Source organism: Triturus cristatus, chromosome 9, assembly GCF_964204655.1.
Source record: "Triturus cristatus chromosome 9, aTriCri1.1, whole genome shotgun sequence".
NCBI classification, from domain to species: Eukaryota; Metazoa; Chordata; class Amphibia; order Caudata; family Salamandridae; genus Triturus; species Triturus cristatus.
In genome coordinates, this window is record NC_140592.1 from 714,735,186 (window position 1) to 714,751,471 (window position 16,286).

The 16,286-nt window shown below is 42.3% G+C and overlaps 1 protein-coding gene across 3 annotated transcripts in view; it reads right to left on the bottom strand.

Annotated features, from left to right (window-relative positions):
• DRAP1 (DR1 associated protein 1) overlaps positions 1-16,286 on the bottom strand; it is a 463,081-nt gene that overhangs the window by 179,465 nt on the left and 267,330 nt on the right. For all 3 annotated transcript variants that reach the window (XM_085625886.1, XM_085625884.1, XM_085625885.1), the window contains 2 exons: positions 12,117-12,210; positions 11,589-11,708 (listed from right to left, as the gene is read on the bottom strand). In XM_085625886.1, the coding sequence (XP_085482012.1) occupies positions 11,589-11,708; positions 12,117-12,210 (214 nt within the window). The remainder of the gene's footprint in view (positions 1-11,588; positions 11,709-12,116; positions 12,211-16,286) is intronic.

The following is a 16,286-nucleotide window of genomic DNA, read 5'->3' on the forward strand; positions in this document are numbered from 1 at the left end:
CCCCATCCAACCACAAACAAACTCATACAAATACTCACCCAACTAATCAATAACTAATATGCACACTCATGTAGTTAGTGACCAACTGATGCAGCATGTTATACAACAACTGAGACAGTGATGCACACATTCATGTAGTTTAGTTACTAATCCATGTATTAAGTGAGACACTTTTAATTACTCAAACAGGCAGTCAGACAGCTACTAAATCCTCCATCCAGAGTTATATATCCACTCAATCTTCAATACAGATTGGTATATATATAATACATATTTAAATTTCAAACTAAACCAGATTCACTGGATGATGTCATCAGTGATGTCATCATTGATGTCATTTGCGATATTAGTGATGTTGTGAATGATGTAATATGTGACATCATCAGCAGTGCATTGCGGGCGCGCGAGTTATAGTTAGCAGAACTAACTACAACGGAGGAATTTCGATGGTTTGTACGAGTGAAATGTCCAGCTAACCATAACACCCCTGAAACCTATGATTTTTTCTGTGAATATATATATATATATATATATATATATATATATATATATATATATATATATATATATAAATAAAGGACCCTGTTTCCATAGGAAAACCGCAACATTCTATTTTGAATAACTTTGGCGCCGGTTGACGAATCCTCGCGAATTTTTCAAAATAGGTGGGGCGCTACGCTCCGCTCCTACCCTGAAAGTCTCGGGGGGATTCGTCAAGCGGGGGCTGAGATAAAAGGGGGGTCCCAAAACGCGTTTTTCCCATGCATTTTTCCATAGGACCTTTAGACACAGCTACAGCCCGAACGGCTGAACAGAATTACTTGAAATTTGGCAGAGAGGTAGTCCTCAGGTCAAGGAAGTGCCTTTTGTAGGTTTGGTGTAAATCTGTTCAGTAGATTCAGAGAAAATAGCCTTTAAATCAATATATATATCTGAGCCAGCTTACGGTGCGCTTACGGTGCGCTTACCGTACGCGTACGGTGGCGTGCGCGATTCTGATTGGCTGTTAGATCTTAGTAAACATTCGAATCGGTCGAAACCAGGAAGCGGCGGCCGCCATTTCGTGTGTTTCACTCAGAAAAAAAAGGGTGATATCTTGAAAAGGGGGCAAGGGAGAGAGTTACAGACCCCCTAACATTTGTAAAGGGGTCAAAGAAGGACAGAAAAGTACAAAGAAAACATTTATTGATTTTAAAAAAAAATCGCGGGGTACGCGTACGGTAAGCTCAACGTACGCGTACGGTAGAAAAAAAAAAGAAAAAAAAAAGAAATGAAATTCAGATTTAAGAGTTTAGATATTAGGGGGCTCTAAAAAGAGCCGTTGTGTTTATGAAGTGATTTGATTTTTTAGTGGTACCTCCAAGTAAGTACCGATGCAGAGTCTAAGGTTCAAGAGGAAGACTCTGTTCCCTTCATCATTGAAGTGCACACCATCTCCTCTATAAATGTCTTGCATGTCGTAACGCAAGTTGTTGTGGTAAATGGAACCCATACCATAGTCTCTGAGGAAAGCAGAAACAGATTTGTTGACGTGCTTTCTTGCTTTGTCAATCTGCGGACAAAAATGATTGGACCAGTTCCATTTTTGCCTTTGGCATATGTTAGAAAAGACAAAGGCAGTTTTAGGGAAAAGTGAAAACAGTTGTGCAAAGGTGTCCTTCATAAGCATTTCCAGACCTACCCCAGTCAAAGTGCCTAGGTCATTGCCACCACAGTGCACTATTATGAGGTCAGGGTGTTGGATTTGCATGAAGGATTTCACCAATGGCATCAATTGGTGCCACTTTAACCCTCTCTGACCAATCCATTTAATGTCTACATTTGGCAAAGCAAGGTCTCTCACCATATCTGTTTTCTCTGCATACTTTTCACTCCAGAAGACATAGCTGTGCCCTACAATCCACACTGTGAACATCTTCAAAGGAGAAATGGATGCACTCAGGAGGTGAAATTCAGTAGAATGGTAAAAAGAAATGAAAGACAGTTTGGAAATGGAGGCATACATATTTTTTTTATTAAAAAAAAGAACTGATTGGCTGATCATACCATTCTAGAATAAAAACGAGGCTGTATGTGTAAATTAATAGAAGCATGTTTTGTATTGGTACAGAAAAATGTGTTACCAAAGAACAGTACTATGGATTTGCTGTTAGGTTTGAAAAGTCAAGCACTCTTGCTCTGTGGAATTGAAACATGGCAGAAGTCAAGTTGGGGGAAGGGTACTAGGCAGAAGTCAAGTTGGGGGAAGGGTACTTTTGGAAAAGGGTTGGGTTTTCAACCAATAGAAATGTGTGATTACATTTGAAAAAAAGGGGGAAGCACTGAGATTTGAAATTAACATGTATATGTGTGGAAAAAGAAAGGGAAAGTTTGCCATTATCTGGTTCTGCTGAGAGGAGAGAGGTGTAAAGAACAGAGATCCTGGCTCTGATAATCTGCTGTTTGAGTGCCACATTTCTTTCACAACTAACTAATTTTAAAGGTGAGTTTAGAGTTTGAGAGGGGATGTATATGGTAAATTAAGAAATTAATAATAGAAATGGAATTCCTTTTGTTGAAGTTGTGTTTATCATTTTCTGTTTTGGGAGAAATTTAAATGTGAGGAACATGTAAAATAATATGGACTATGTTTTCACGATAAATTAAGGTGTACTGGTAAAAATAAGGAATACTTTAAGGGTTTCAGGTTGCACTCAGTAATGCAAATACATACAGCATCAGTAAGGCTGGTTGCCCTTGCTGGAGTGTAGGCAGTCACCCAGGTTAAAAATGGTGCTGGTTTGAAAAAGCAGTTTGGACATGTGCTGTTTTCAGAATCTAAAAAGTGGATTCAAAATGTGTCAGTCTGTAAAAGTACTTATCACTTGCCAAAAAAAAGACTAGTAAGTGTGCTTTCAAATTGGCAAAGAAATTTCGTTTTGTGACTAATGTGAAAACATGACTCTGTGTGCAAAGAGGAATTACAGGCAGAGACTTATTGCGTATTGCTCTGGTGATTTCACAGTTGCATTAGATGGAAAGGGGGAGCCATTTTTTTTGTGCAGAAGCAGACTCTTAGCACACACCCAGCTGCTTATCCTGTGGAATCATGCACAGTATTCACAACCGAGTGGGGTTTGAGGTTTCAGTCAGTAATGCAAATACATTCAGCATCACTAAGGCTGGTTGCCCTTGCTGGAGTGTGGTGAGTCACCCAGGTTACATATGTTGCTGGTCTCAGAAATGGAACCAAATGTATTGTGGAGTTATTTGCGATATATTTTTGTGATTATACTTCTGAAACAAAAATGTCAGACGGTATTTTAAAGAAATAAGTATTGATATTAGATGATATTTTTTAAGAATATTATGCATTTCTATAAAGTTCTGTTTATGCAAAAAGAGATTGTGGGCTTTTTTAAAACAATCTTTGAGATTGTTAATTAATTTTTTTTTTGCCCGCTGTTAAATGATGAATGCAATTGCTTTCACAATTTATAGTGAAATGCAATATATTCTGAAAACAGCAAAAAAAAGGCAAATTTTTTTTTGAAAAATATGTAAATATGTGTACTGTATTATAAAATGTTTTATTAAATATTAATACTTTTTTCTTTTTTTTCAGATTGAGATAGAAAATTTTCGAAAACTAGAACCATTTTTAAAGCAATTCAAATTAAATTTAAATTAATAAATATTTTTTTGAGTGGGTATGGTAAGTCAAAAATTTCATGGTCCCTTTTTTCCACTTCTCCACAATCACATTTTCAGTTTTTCATTGTAGTCTCTCAAGGACCTTGTAATGTGATAATTGATTTTTAGTGTTTTTTAAAAAAAAAAAAAAAAAAAAAAAAAAAAATTACGCGTACCGTACGGTAAAAAAAAAAAACAACAAAAAAAAATCAAAAAAAAAGTTTTAAAAACATATATAAAAAATAGTTGAAAGGTAAGGTTGGCTCTTACAAGAGCCGTTGTGTTCATGCAGGGAGAATGGGAATATTAGTCGGTACGACAAATGTGCTGATCTATTTTATTGTTCACTAAGGAAACACTGGTCTCCCTATGACAAATTAGATCATGACAAGTGGCGCACCGTATTTCAACCCTCACAAACTGATGGTTTGTTTCCAGAGGAGTAGAAAAAGGAGATGCTCCCACCACAGATGAAGGGCTCACCTGACCTGCCGAAGATGGACTCGGCCCTGCAGATGATGGACCAGGCTGAGCTGCTGTGGATGTGCTTGGTTGACTTACTGAAGGGTTACCTTCAGTATGTCGAGCATGTGTCCTTCTGTGTACATCCTTAAGGTGTCTCAACATGGTGTGATTCCCGAAGGAATACTTCTTGTTTGGATTCCCTCTTGAAAGTACACGGCCACACAGCTTACCAGTCACTAAGGGTGCATTTACCTTTTTCTTGTCCTCTGGAAAAGTAAAATACTCCCATATGAAAGAGGTCTTTTCTTTCCTCCTTCTCTGCCTCAAGGTAGTGCTGCTAGCCTCACTCTCAGAAGAGCTCTGCTGTTCTGCCATCGTATCACAAAGACAACCCAGCTCCTTCTCCTAAGGGATCACAAGCAGAAATGAGGGGAATGGGTGTGGTGTAGGAGAGTTCTAGAACTGAAAGTAGTTTCAACCAATCAAAAGTTGTGTTTCATGATCACATGACCCACCGTCCGCGTACGTTACGCTTACGGTGCGCTTACGGTGCGCTTACAGCAAAAGTACGCATGCGCGTAAAAAAGACACGCGCTCGCGCGCATGCGCATAACAGTCACTCCCCAACACTTCCGCGTAACGTGCGCGTGTAGCGTACACGCCTACGCGCCCCACACGCAGTACGCGCGGCTACGCAAATTGCGTAAACCGTACGCGCACTAAAAAAAAAAATATATATATATTTTCATACTAATATATCTTACCTGTTTGGTAAAATAAAAAAAGAGAAAACTTGAAATATTGCAGATTTTTTTGAAAAAAAACAGTGTTTTAAGAGAATAAAAAGTTTTTAAAAAACTTGTTTGTTTTAAAAAAAAAAACACATTTAATATAAGAATTTATAATAAAAAAATCATAAAATAATCAAAAAAAAAAAATATGGGAATCACATATGTCATCAGTGATGTCATGAGTGATGTCACTGACCATGTCATGAGTGATGTAATATGTGACGTCATCAGCAGTGCATTGCGGGCGCGCGAGTTATAGTTAGCTTAACTAACTATAACGGGGAAATTTCATTGGTTTTTTACGAGTGAAATGTCCAGCTAACTATAACGTGTGTGAAACCTATGGTTTTTTCACTGAATTTGCAAGGTTTTTTAAATGCTAATTCCTAACTATAACGTGTGTGAAACCTATGGTTTTTTCACTGAATTTGCAAGGTTTTTTAAATGCTAATTCCTAACTATAACATGTGTGAAACCTATGTTTTTTTCAAATTTGAAATGATGCACCCGCCCCTACAGAATGCGATATAGGGTCTCTGACTCTCCCACATCGCACTGATCTCAATGGGCCGTGCTCTGAATGGGGCCGCAGAACGGTTGGGGCACGCCCCAGGTACGTCACAGAGGCTGCAGGGACTTTTGTTGCGCTCCTGTCTGGACAGCAATACAATTACCCAAATAAATGAAGGGTTCTTGTTATTTTCTCTTAATTTAAAGCATGCTACATGTGTTAAACAGTCTGCAGTTAGCATTTGGGCATCATACAACTAACATAGCTGATCATTGCTCAGTGCTTATGCCCGACACTAGAAAAATAAAACTCTCCCCATAAGTGAGGCAGCTGCAGTGTGTTTGAATGGAGTGCGCGACAGCTCAAGTGAAGGACAGATTAATTTCTCTTAAGTTTACAATGAAATGAAGGGCATGTAAAAGTAGTGATTGAAAATATTGGCTACAGCTTGGAAGGAGCTGGTGAATGCACCCTAGAGCTGCAACGGTGCCCATCAATGGAGAGTTGGGGGAAGTGTTTCACTTAAAAAACAAGCATTGGCCGCGAACAGTGCTGAAAGGACTCCCATAATTACGGCATGCTTGGCCGTGCGCGAAAGTGAAAGCAGCGCGGCGGGGGAGGGGAAGGGCGTGAAAGTGATCAGACGCGCTCTGTGGTAATCACGCGAGTGGTGCGCGCGTGCAGCAGTGATCGCGCTGGCAGGGAGGCGGCTGCGCACATGCATGCTCGCGTGAACGCAAGCGCTAGGCCGGCTGTGGCAGCACTTTGGAAACCCGTATACTAAATGTCTCTCTGAGCAGCGCATGCGAGACCTAAAAAGGTAACAAAAGTCACCTTTTACCCATCAGTTTGTTTCAAATTGACTTACTAATGAGCACACCTACCTGCAATTAATTAGCAACAAAGAATCTGAAGTAAATGCAAAGACAGCTTTCCTTCAGCGCAAACAATTAATACTACTAAATCAGTCCACTAACCTTGGGTTCCAGGCCGGAGTAGCATGCTAATCGCTGTAAGGAGCGTCAATGCCTTGTCAGAGGGTAGCAAGGCCATTATAAATGTAGTTACAACACAGGGACGTGAAATTACAAGTCTCTTATAGACTATGAACTGTAATTTAAAAGCAAGACCCAGTTGAAGAATTTGCAACTGTACAGGATCGCCCCTCCACAAATCAACATGCCAGGGTCAACATTACACTGATCACCTTTAAATCCTTGGGCTATACCTTGGAGTCTCTCTACAAGCAGCTGCTGTGATAGTATTGTCTTACGGCCGCCGATAGACAGGGAAGAACGAACAGGAAACAAAACCCAGCTTAGTTTGGCAGCACCACCAACCATCAAAATGAAGGAAAGCAAAGACTATCAATGCAGACAGGCAAACTTGTTGGCTGCCTTTGAATGGCTGCGTAGCAAATGCAGACAGGCTGTTTTACGAAACAATTTTGGAAACTAGGCAAAAATCGCCCAGCCATCTTTAATTACCAAAATAATACATGTTTCGCAAACAGTCTGTCCGTCTGCATTTGCTTCAAATCACGATACTACCGGAAGCCCATGGATGTCATCACTATGCAGTTACTCATATGGCACTGTATTAGGTTATATCATTTATTGAGCGCTCTGTTACCCGTAGGTGTCCTGGCGCTATGTGAGACTTCCTTAAGGAATGAGACCAAAGTCATGCTAGTCCGCAAACAACCAAGTTTTTAAGGCTTTTCGAAAAGCCAGGAGGTTCGACATACCTCTCAAATGCAGAGGAAGCTGATTCCAGGCTCTAGCTGCATTGACTACAAAGCTTTTGCCACCCAAAGTGGCTTTTTTTTTTACAAACCGCACATAGACCAGTTTGGCATCAGATGAACGTAATGGTCTATTTGGAGTGTACCAGTAGAGCCGCTCTTTTAGGTAGGCCGGTCCTGCTCCGTAAAGTGCCTTATGAACAAGACAACGCCTTGAACCGGTAACGCATCCTAACTGGCAGCCAGTGCAGTTTACGCATCTCTTTCGCTATTGGGGCGTATTTTGGAATGCCCAACATCAGTCTGGCAGCAGCATTCTGCAGGAGCTGCAATCTCTGCAATAATCCTTCCTGAATGTTAAAATACAGACTATTGCAGTAGTTCAGCCTCGACATGGTGAGCGAGGTGAGAACTGTTTTTCGGCATGCATTCTGTGGGTAAAGATGACAGAATTTTCTTAAAGGACCTGAGCACAAAAGATGTGGCCGAGGTCACTGCATTTATCTGGTCTTTAAAATTGAGCTTCTGGTCCACCCACACACCAGGGTTTTTAATCTTCCTGGCTGGGGGGGGGGGGGGGGGGGGGGGATTGGGGGCACCGTTTCTGGCCACCATTCCGGTGTCCGAAAATAGGATCATTGCCAAAACATAACACCTCCATCTTGCTAGAGTTTATTTTAAGGCAGTTTTGGGCCATCCAAAACCCTACGGCGTTCATACACTCTTTAGAACGGTGGGCCGTGCCTTTTGCCTCAGATGGAAGAAGAGACACCACAATTTGCGTATCATCCACATACGTAGTCAAATTAAACCCAAATGACCGAATATGAGGCGCCAGCGAGGATACATATATATTAAATAATGTCGGACTCAGTGAGGACCTCTGCGGGACCTCACATGGCAATGAAAAAGGGTCTGATAAAAATTTCCCCGGCGCCACCTGCTGACTCCGGTTCAACAGGAACGATCCTAAGAGTCTCCCTGCTGCCCCCCCGAATACCAATCTCCTGCAACCGGTCCATCAACAAATCGTGATGGACCGCGTCGAATGCTGCAGAGAGATCTAGCATAATCAGCGCTGCCTTGCCCCCTTGATCTAAAATAGTCCAAACCTCTTCGGTGGATTTCAAAAGTGCCGCTTCAGTACTGTGGCCTCCTCCTGCGTTTGGTCGAGAGCTTGTGTGAATTCCAGAAATTGGCTAAGCTGCGTATTTATAGGTCTCTCAACAATTTGCCGGTATCGGAAGTCTGGATATTGGTCTGAAATTATTAGGCTCATTAATGTCGAGGTTCGATTTCTTTAATAAGGGCAGAATTGAGGTTTTTTTTCCAGTCCAATGGGTAATAGCCTTCTCTATACATGGCATTGAAAATGGGTGTCAAGACTCGTACGACAGGCTCTGCTGCTAACTTTAAAATCGCTATCAGACATGGATCCGAAGGGAAGCCAGATTTCACCTGCATCAGGAGGTTAGCAGTTTCTGTAGTAGTAAGCTGAGCAAAATTGTCCAATGACCCTTTCTTATCTAGATACAGGTTATCTGCTTGGTCCATCATGGTTTTTGGAATTACATTGGTGAAAGCGGAAAAGATGGTTTTCAATTTCGCATAAAAGAAACTGGCCAGAGTTTCGCAGAGTGCCTGACTATGTGTAATTGTAATAGCCACTGGATTGGCCAGACTGGTGACTAGAGTTAATAGCTTTATTGATCTTCAGGGAATAAAATAGAAGCTTAGCCTGATGGATCTGCTGTTTATATATGGCGAAACCGCGTTTATATTCCGCCTTGTCGCTATCCTTGTACTCCGTTCTCCATCTTCTCTCCAGATGTTCACAACTCAATTTCTTTTCCCCGAGTTCCTGTGTGTATCAAGGAGCGGAGGGTTGCCTTCTAGTGGGATAGAACTTTTTTATAGGAGCAAGCTTGTTCCCTGCTGTTTCTAGCCAGCAACTGTAGGAACATGTAGCCTTATCTCAATTTGCGGGCTGCGTAATTATGGTCTTATGTTATTGAAGTTTATAGAGCGCACGATTACCTTACGGTGTCCTGGCGCTGAGCACTGATAACCTACGCTGAAAGAAACTAAAACTGAGAGAAGAACCATGTTTTAAGATTTTTCCTAAAAAAGCTGAAGTCAGAGGCATTTCTCAACATAAAAGGGAGTTAGTTCCAGATCTTTGACGCACCATGAACAAAACTCCTACCTCCCCAGTTTACCTTTTTGATGCAAGGTGTTTTCACTAGCTTAGCCCCGGTTGATCTGAGCATTCTAAAGGGAGTATACCAGAAAAAATTGTTTTTTAAATACTCGGGACCTGTCCCGTTCAAGGTCTAAACACTATGCACAAGGCTTTGAAACGAGCTCTCAAGTGGATAGGAAGCCAGTGCAGTTTCTTCAAATCTCCTTTGACTGACACAGTCCTGGGAGTCCGGGTCAGAAGTCTGGCAGCGGCATTTTGAATAACCTGCAACCTATTTTGATGTTGCAATTGCATATTGACATAAAGACTGTTACAATAGTCAAGACGCGATAATATAAGTGCAGTCACCACCGTACGGAGACACCCCTCAGATAGGTATGCCCTGATTTTTCTGATCATTCTGAGTACCATAGAACATCCTGATGTGACCTTGCTCACCTGGTTATTAAGTATGTCACGCAAATCCTCGGCCACTACTTGTTCCACGCTCTTTTCTCCAGTTTTCTTTTTTTAACTGGTTTTTGCGGGTGGCGCTCGGGAAGTATTAAGATTAAATACCACAGCTTTGTGGTCCGACCATGGTAACGAAATAATATCAGTCTTTCGTAAATGTGGATTATTAGTAAAAATCCCATCAAATAGTAACAAATTGAAGGTAGCTTTGATGTTTTAAATAAAGCAAGCATGATGGGTTCAGAAAAAACAGTATCATTTACTTTACACACAATTTTTGGAAGTCATATTCTGCATCATTCCAGTACAGGCTGTTTCACTGACTTCAAGTACATATAGAGCTCATGTATTACTTTGCCAATTAAAGATTGCTGGAAGATTTTCCCTAGTTTCTTAAATCATTTTGATAGACTGGCAAGAATGAACAGGAAGCAAGACCCAGCCAAGTCCGGCAGTACCACCAACCATTGATATGAAGGAAGGACAAAACTATCAACACCGACAAGCAAACTTGTCGGCAGCCTCTAGCAAAGAAGCACATCAAAGCTATGTTCAATTTGTTACTATTTGATGGGACTACTATGCCATATGAATAACTACAATGCAAGAATGTGCATGGGCCTCCGGTTGAAACACGGTGTCCGCTTCACAGCTGCCATGCTTTATGAAACATGAAGCGTGGCGGCCGTGAAGAGGGAGCCATGCTGATAAAAGGCATGCAGCCGCCATACTTAAACATGAAGCCTTTTGCCATGAAGCGGACGCCACCTGATTAAGGAAAATGCTGCGTTAGAGCTATGTGGGTGGTAGGTGGGGGTGGGAACGTAGCAAGATGTGAGATGATGGAAAGAGGAATACTCTATTAAGATGCAATCAGCTATGCACCAAAGCTGAACACAGGCGAGCTTCAACACGAGCAGGAAATAAAAATAAAATTACAAAAATAAATCCTCAAACAAACAGAACACAACCAGAGCGTAAGGATATAGAAATTGGTCCCTGCTCCATGGGAGTAAACGCAACAACTAAAAGGAGGGACAAAGAGGAAGGATTAACCACTAGTAAGCAAGGATTTTCCAAAAGACACTGAAACAAACAAATGAAAAGCAGGAGGGATGTCTTGAAGCTCACAAGAGAAGTATATATTGAAGTATATACAAGAGGTTTTGAATGCTCGACCTAAAGTCTGAACTGGAGGAAATTCCAAACTAGGTAGGGTTCTTTAGAAGAATTCTAAAAATGGGGGACATAGAATATGGTCCTTGAAGGAGGTTATGGAGCACTAGCCAGGATCCTTTCATGTAATCCAGGCAAAAATTTAGGACTGGCCGTGTTTTTAGCAATGTAATAGAACTTAATAAGGAACCAGAGGTCAGATTTTCACTAATAATCCTAAATCAAAAAGTACCTTTAATTGATTTGCTTGCGGGGCAATCATAAAAGGTTTACTTTTTCATTAAGTAGGATATCATCAGCTGTACCTCTCAGTAGGCATCCAAGTTTTTTAGGATTGCAGCAAAGTTTTATTGCTTATTTCATTTAAAAAAATCCATTTATAGCTACCTGAGACGAGCTGCCTACTTAATACTACATAAATGAATACCTGTTTAAGTATGACTGAAATATGCATTTTGGACAAATTTAATTTTGCTTTCTAATACAAGCCTGGTTTCACTTCAGAACCGAAACGTCATGGGTAAATTACATGCTGCATTGCATTCTGCATCAAGAGCCTGGACGAACACTCACCTTCGAGAAATCTTCTCACCCTCTGTGTGATTGTCTTCAGCATCCCCCTGCATGTCTGGCACGGTGGCCACAAGGTCTTTGAGAAAATCAAACTGCTGCTCCAGTTCTATGCACTGCTTTCTGTAAGAGGAAGACAGGCAGTGAGATTCGACCCGTGTGCCTCCTAGGAACAGACCATTTGTGTTATTTCTACCCAGTCCATATCATTTGGCACTCACATTCTTATTTCAGTCTACACTTTAATATAGAATGTTTAGACCTGTGCTTGCCTAGCTACTTCTATAGATCAAGCATAAACACCTGTTGTAGCGGGCCTACCACAGTCAGCATTGTAGAGTTCAAGCCTGCTAAGCACAGGTTTTATTTGTAGAATTAATACAAGAACTGCAACTCTTTCTCTAGTCCTGGTGGCTGAAAGCTCCAGGTAAGTGAAATCTGCATTCAAAGCCAGATCATGCTTTATCCTGGAAACTCAGGGAGGGGTTTCTTCAACTTACACTGGGCAATAACAGCTACAAGGTAACTCACAGGTGTGATGTTGTCATGGTTTTAGCATTCCGGGTTTGCGTCACCTGGCAGGCCTTGGTAAGGAGGGAATCCAGGAACAGCTCCAGCGCCCGAGCTAAGAGTAAAAGGGGTTAAGGCAATTATGTTTAAGCACTTCTCTTCTCCACCCATAAACGGTCTCACAAACAAGCAATAAAAGGTGCAAGTCACACAAAAAATAATTAAAAAAAAACTAGTAACTGACAGCTCGTTCTGTCAGTTCAATCATAGTAAATTTGTCCAGTCTCTTTTCTCCTGACAAAGATATTCTAAAGGCCAGCTTGGGCATGTGCTTTGCTTCAGATGCATGCACCCCGACAAACTCCAGAGATTTCAGGTTTGGTTTGCTCTCATTTAAGGATCCACCTACTGCCATTTCCTAAAAAGCTCAACTTTTACTGCACTACACATGGTTTTAGGACCCTTGTTCCACAACCTTGTTTTAGCCGTTGAGCTATGTTAAACCGTATCAGACAATAGTACCTAAGCAAAAGCTACTGCAAGCATTGTGCCAAAGGAAGACACCTCTTTCTGGGAATAGGTATACACACAGGGAGCAATCATCGGATTTTATTTAAACAAGAAAGAAATGGCAAGGAAATATAAGATCTGAATGTATTATCCAAATCAGCAAAAGGGAGGATGTTGAGGACCAGTCCAAGAGAAAAGTTACTGCGGTGTGAGAAAGTGCCTCTTTTTGCATGGTTAGCCCCCACTGTTTGCCTAGTTTTGATGTGGTTTCAATTGTAGCGCACAGGGTCCCTGCCATCCAGGTCCCCTGTGCCAGGGCTTCTTCCCTATAAACATATAGCCCCAATTGGTACTTCTGCTCCCTACAAGTCCATAATAAGAGGTACCCTGGGTAACTATGGCTTGGGAGCTGAAGAGTCTCCTGGGACCCCCTCTCACTGGGACCATGCCACTGTCCTTGTAGCCTGTATGCCTCTGTGAGAGGAAAAAAAACCACAAAGTCGACATGGTACCCTGCATGGGTGCCAATCTAGTTAGCACTGTCTGAAGCTATAGGTAGGTCACCCCTCTGGCAGGCCTCACAGCCCAAGAAAGAAAGCGATATACCACAGGTGAGGATAGATCTCCACGAGCAGATATGCTCCTACAATATTAGGGTTGATTCCTTCATATTGTAAGTGCCAGTGAAGCCATAGAGAGTACATGGGCTGGATCCTTGACAACTCAATTTTAACAGCACCATGACAGCTTCACTGAATAAAGGAGTGCTTGGTACCAAACTACTCCTCTCACTAAATTCACGTGGATGCCAGTGTGGGATTTATTGTACTATGTACTCAGAGGGCACCTTAGAGGTGCCCCCTGAAAACCTGCCAACCCTGGTGTGGTCTCTGACCCGCTGCAGGCAGGCAGCCCCCACCAGACTTGTGTCTGGTACCCTAGGAACCTCTGGGACCAGAAACAACGCTCAGCCTAGGCAGAGGTGTCCCACATCATCCCCCAGGATGGGCCAGTGTTTGAAGGGTGAAGCTTCAAAGACCTGCCGCCTTTGTAATGCGAACCCCAGCCTCTGGGGGTCGCATTACAAAGGGGGGGCCCCAGCCCTACCGGCCTGTCTCAAGCTTTTGCGAACTGTGTTGAAGCCAGCGACTTCTGAAAATACTGGGATGACTGCTCCCTTCGAACGACTCCAATATCATGTGGCAGGGGACCTGTCCAAAAGAAGTCTACTCCAAAGACCCCCTCATCCAGGTAGATTCGCATCTCCTGCCCACTCTGCACCAGACGTCCCCGGCCCGAGTCTGAGTGGCTCACTTGTGCAGTGCAGTCTCCCCAGCAATCCTGATCTTGTGTTGGCTGACCTCTCCTGAGTTCTACGGCAGTGCCTACAGTGCAAATCCAGAGGCTCCCCCTGACCACAACCAGGTCCGGTAAAAAGACTCAGATGTCGAAAGGCACCCCTGCACCAGAAGCCCTTGGGTGTGGTGAGCTGAACAGCGGGTACCTCTACATCTCTACTTACGTCTTCTGTCGTTGGTTTCCCTTCTGCAACCTTTTGTGCCACGCCTGCAGCCTGTTTGTCAAAACAAGAAACTCCATCGAAAAGCATCGGGTGCCCAACACAAATTTAATCCTACACCCGCACCCTCCCCTGTGCCGCTGGTGGTGTATGTTTGGTGCTGCTTTGTGGCACCCCCTGTGCTGGTCCTAACCCCCAAATCTTTTTGCCTTCAACAGATCCACTTACCTACAAGCAGTGTGGCTCTAGGCACCCCCAGTCTCCAATGAAAAGCATTGAGCCGACCTCAGATTTTGTCCTCTGCACCCAGCCACCCCTGGTGGTGTAGTTTTGGTACTCACCTGACCCTTGCTGACCTATGGTCCCAAAGACTGGAATAGTAAGTGCATTTCTTACCTGTTTAACCGCAATATTGTTTTCCCCATTGGATAACAATGAGCTGTTCCGAAAAGTTTGTGTGTCGATTTTTAAAAGTGAAAAGTATTTTTATTTAAAAACGTACTTACCTTATTGGGAAGATCTTGGTCTTAAAATAAAATACAAAGTATATTTTCCTAAAATTGGTCTGGATCTCCTTCTTGAGTCGCGTATCCATTATTGGTCAATGTTGTGCGATAAATATCTTACACTCCTCTGTGTTAGGCCTAAGGCTGCTCGCCTAGACTACCACTAACAGAGCACTTTGGGTTTTAACATTGAACCTTGTACACTTTTGGGGAACCCCTGGACTCTGGACACTGTAAACCACTAAGTGGCAATATCATCTAAAGATCCAGCTTCCTACACGCGCTAAAAGATCGGCATGGGGGGGAAGAAATGGGACAAGCCAATTTGTGCAGACTATGACTGGAGATAACGGTGAAAAGAGACACAACAGAGAAAGGCTAACAGAAAAACACCTATATGCTGAACCAAAGATGACTGGCCGAATCAAAGATGACTGCCAGGAAATCAAGTCACAAGACAGTCTACTAAAATCATACACCTCAGAAATAAGAGGATAGGCTGTTATAAAGGGAGGGATATATAACTGGCCACATTCCCTGGTCACTATTCTTTGTTACAGGGTTGTCCAATACTGTCACTTCACAAGCAAAATAGCATGAGGCAAATTCTGGATACTCCAAAGAGGTATTATAAAAGAACAGTACCAGTTAGAGTTTACATTCAGCATCACGCTCATATCAAGAAGAGATTCTAACACCGCCACATTAACGAAAAACAACCATTGGCAAAGCCAATAGTTGTTTTTGAAGCGGTTAGCCAACATTTTGGCCTGGCCAATGTTGAAGAAAGAAAAATCTAAAATGGCCGGCCGTAGCTTGATAATATATCCCTACACATGTCCTTACACATGCTCATCTATGCATCATGATGCTGTGGTGGACATTGCCCTGCAAGCTTTACTGTCCAACCAGAAAAATTATAATGATATATATTGAGGTTCTGGGGAGCAACAGATGATATGGGGTGGGAGCAAATCAGCAGGGAAGGACGGGGGCAACAGACATTGTGGGGCAGTTAAGGCAGGGACGCAGAGATAGAATTAACACGGGAGAGAAAGCAACATGTTCACTTGAATGGAGTGCATACAGGAAAAAAAAGTTCCTTAATTTTAACGGTGGAAGGGCCAAGTCATCCAATTAAAAAATGGTAAAGAAACTATGCTCCAGGACAGAGTCAAGAAGAAGGAAGACCATTGACTAAGAAGCAGCAAATGAGATTTACAAATACAACCAAAGAAAAGCAATGGGCTGACTCAAAGCTTACTCGAAGTAGTACTCCGACGCATTACCTCTTCATCCTCCTTTTGCTCTCCTGCTACAGTTTCTCCTACCCCTACTGACTTTCGGCATATTTCTCTAGCCTTAATACTGTGTTCTTTCTCGGTCTTTCCACCTATTTTTGTGTTCTATTCTCTTTCATCTGACAAAGTCTCTTCTTCAATGTATTGCACATATATGTCTTTCCTTGATACTTCTGCTCCTCCCAGTTGTCGTGCTTTCCAGACTCCTGGTCTACACTTTAAGCGTTTCTGGCAAAAGCCACTTCCCACTTTTCGTTTTTCTACACGATCACAGCCATGTTCTGTTCAATCTGGTTTTTGTCTAGGTCGCTCCACCAAAACAAAGGTCCTCTGTATTTTCTTATTCTTTCTCCAC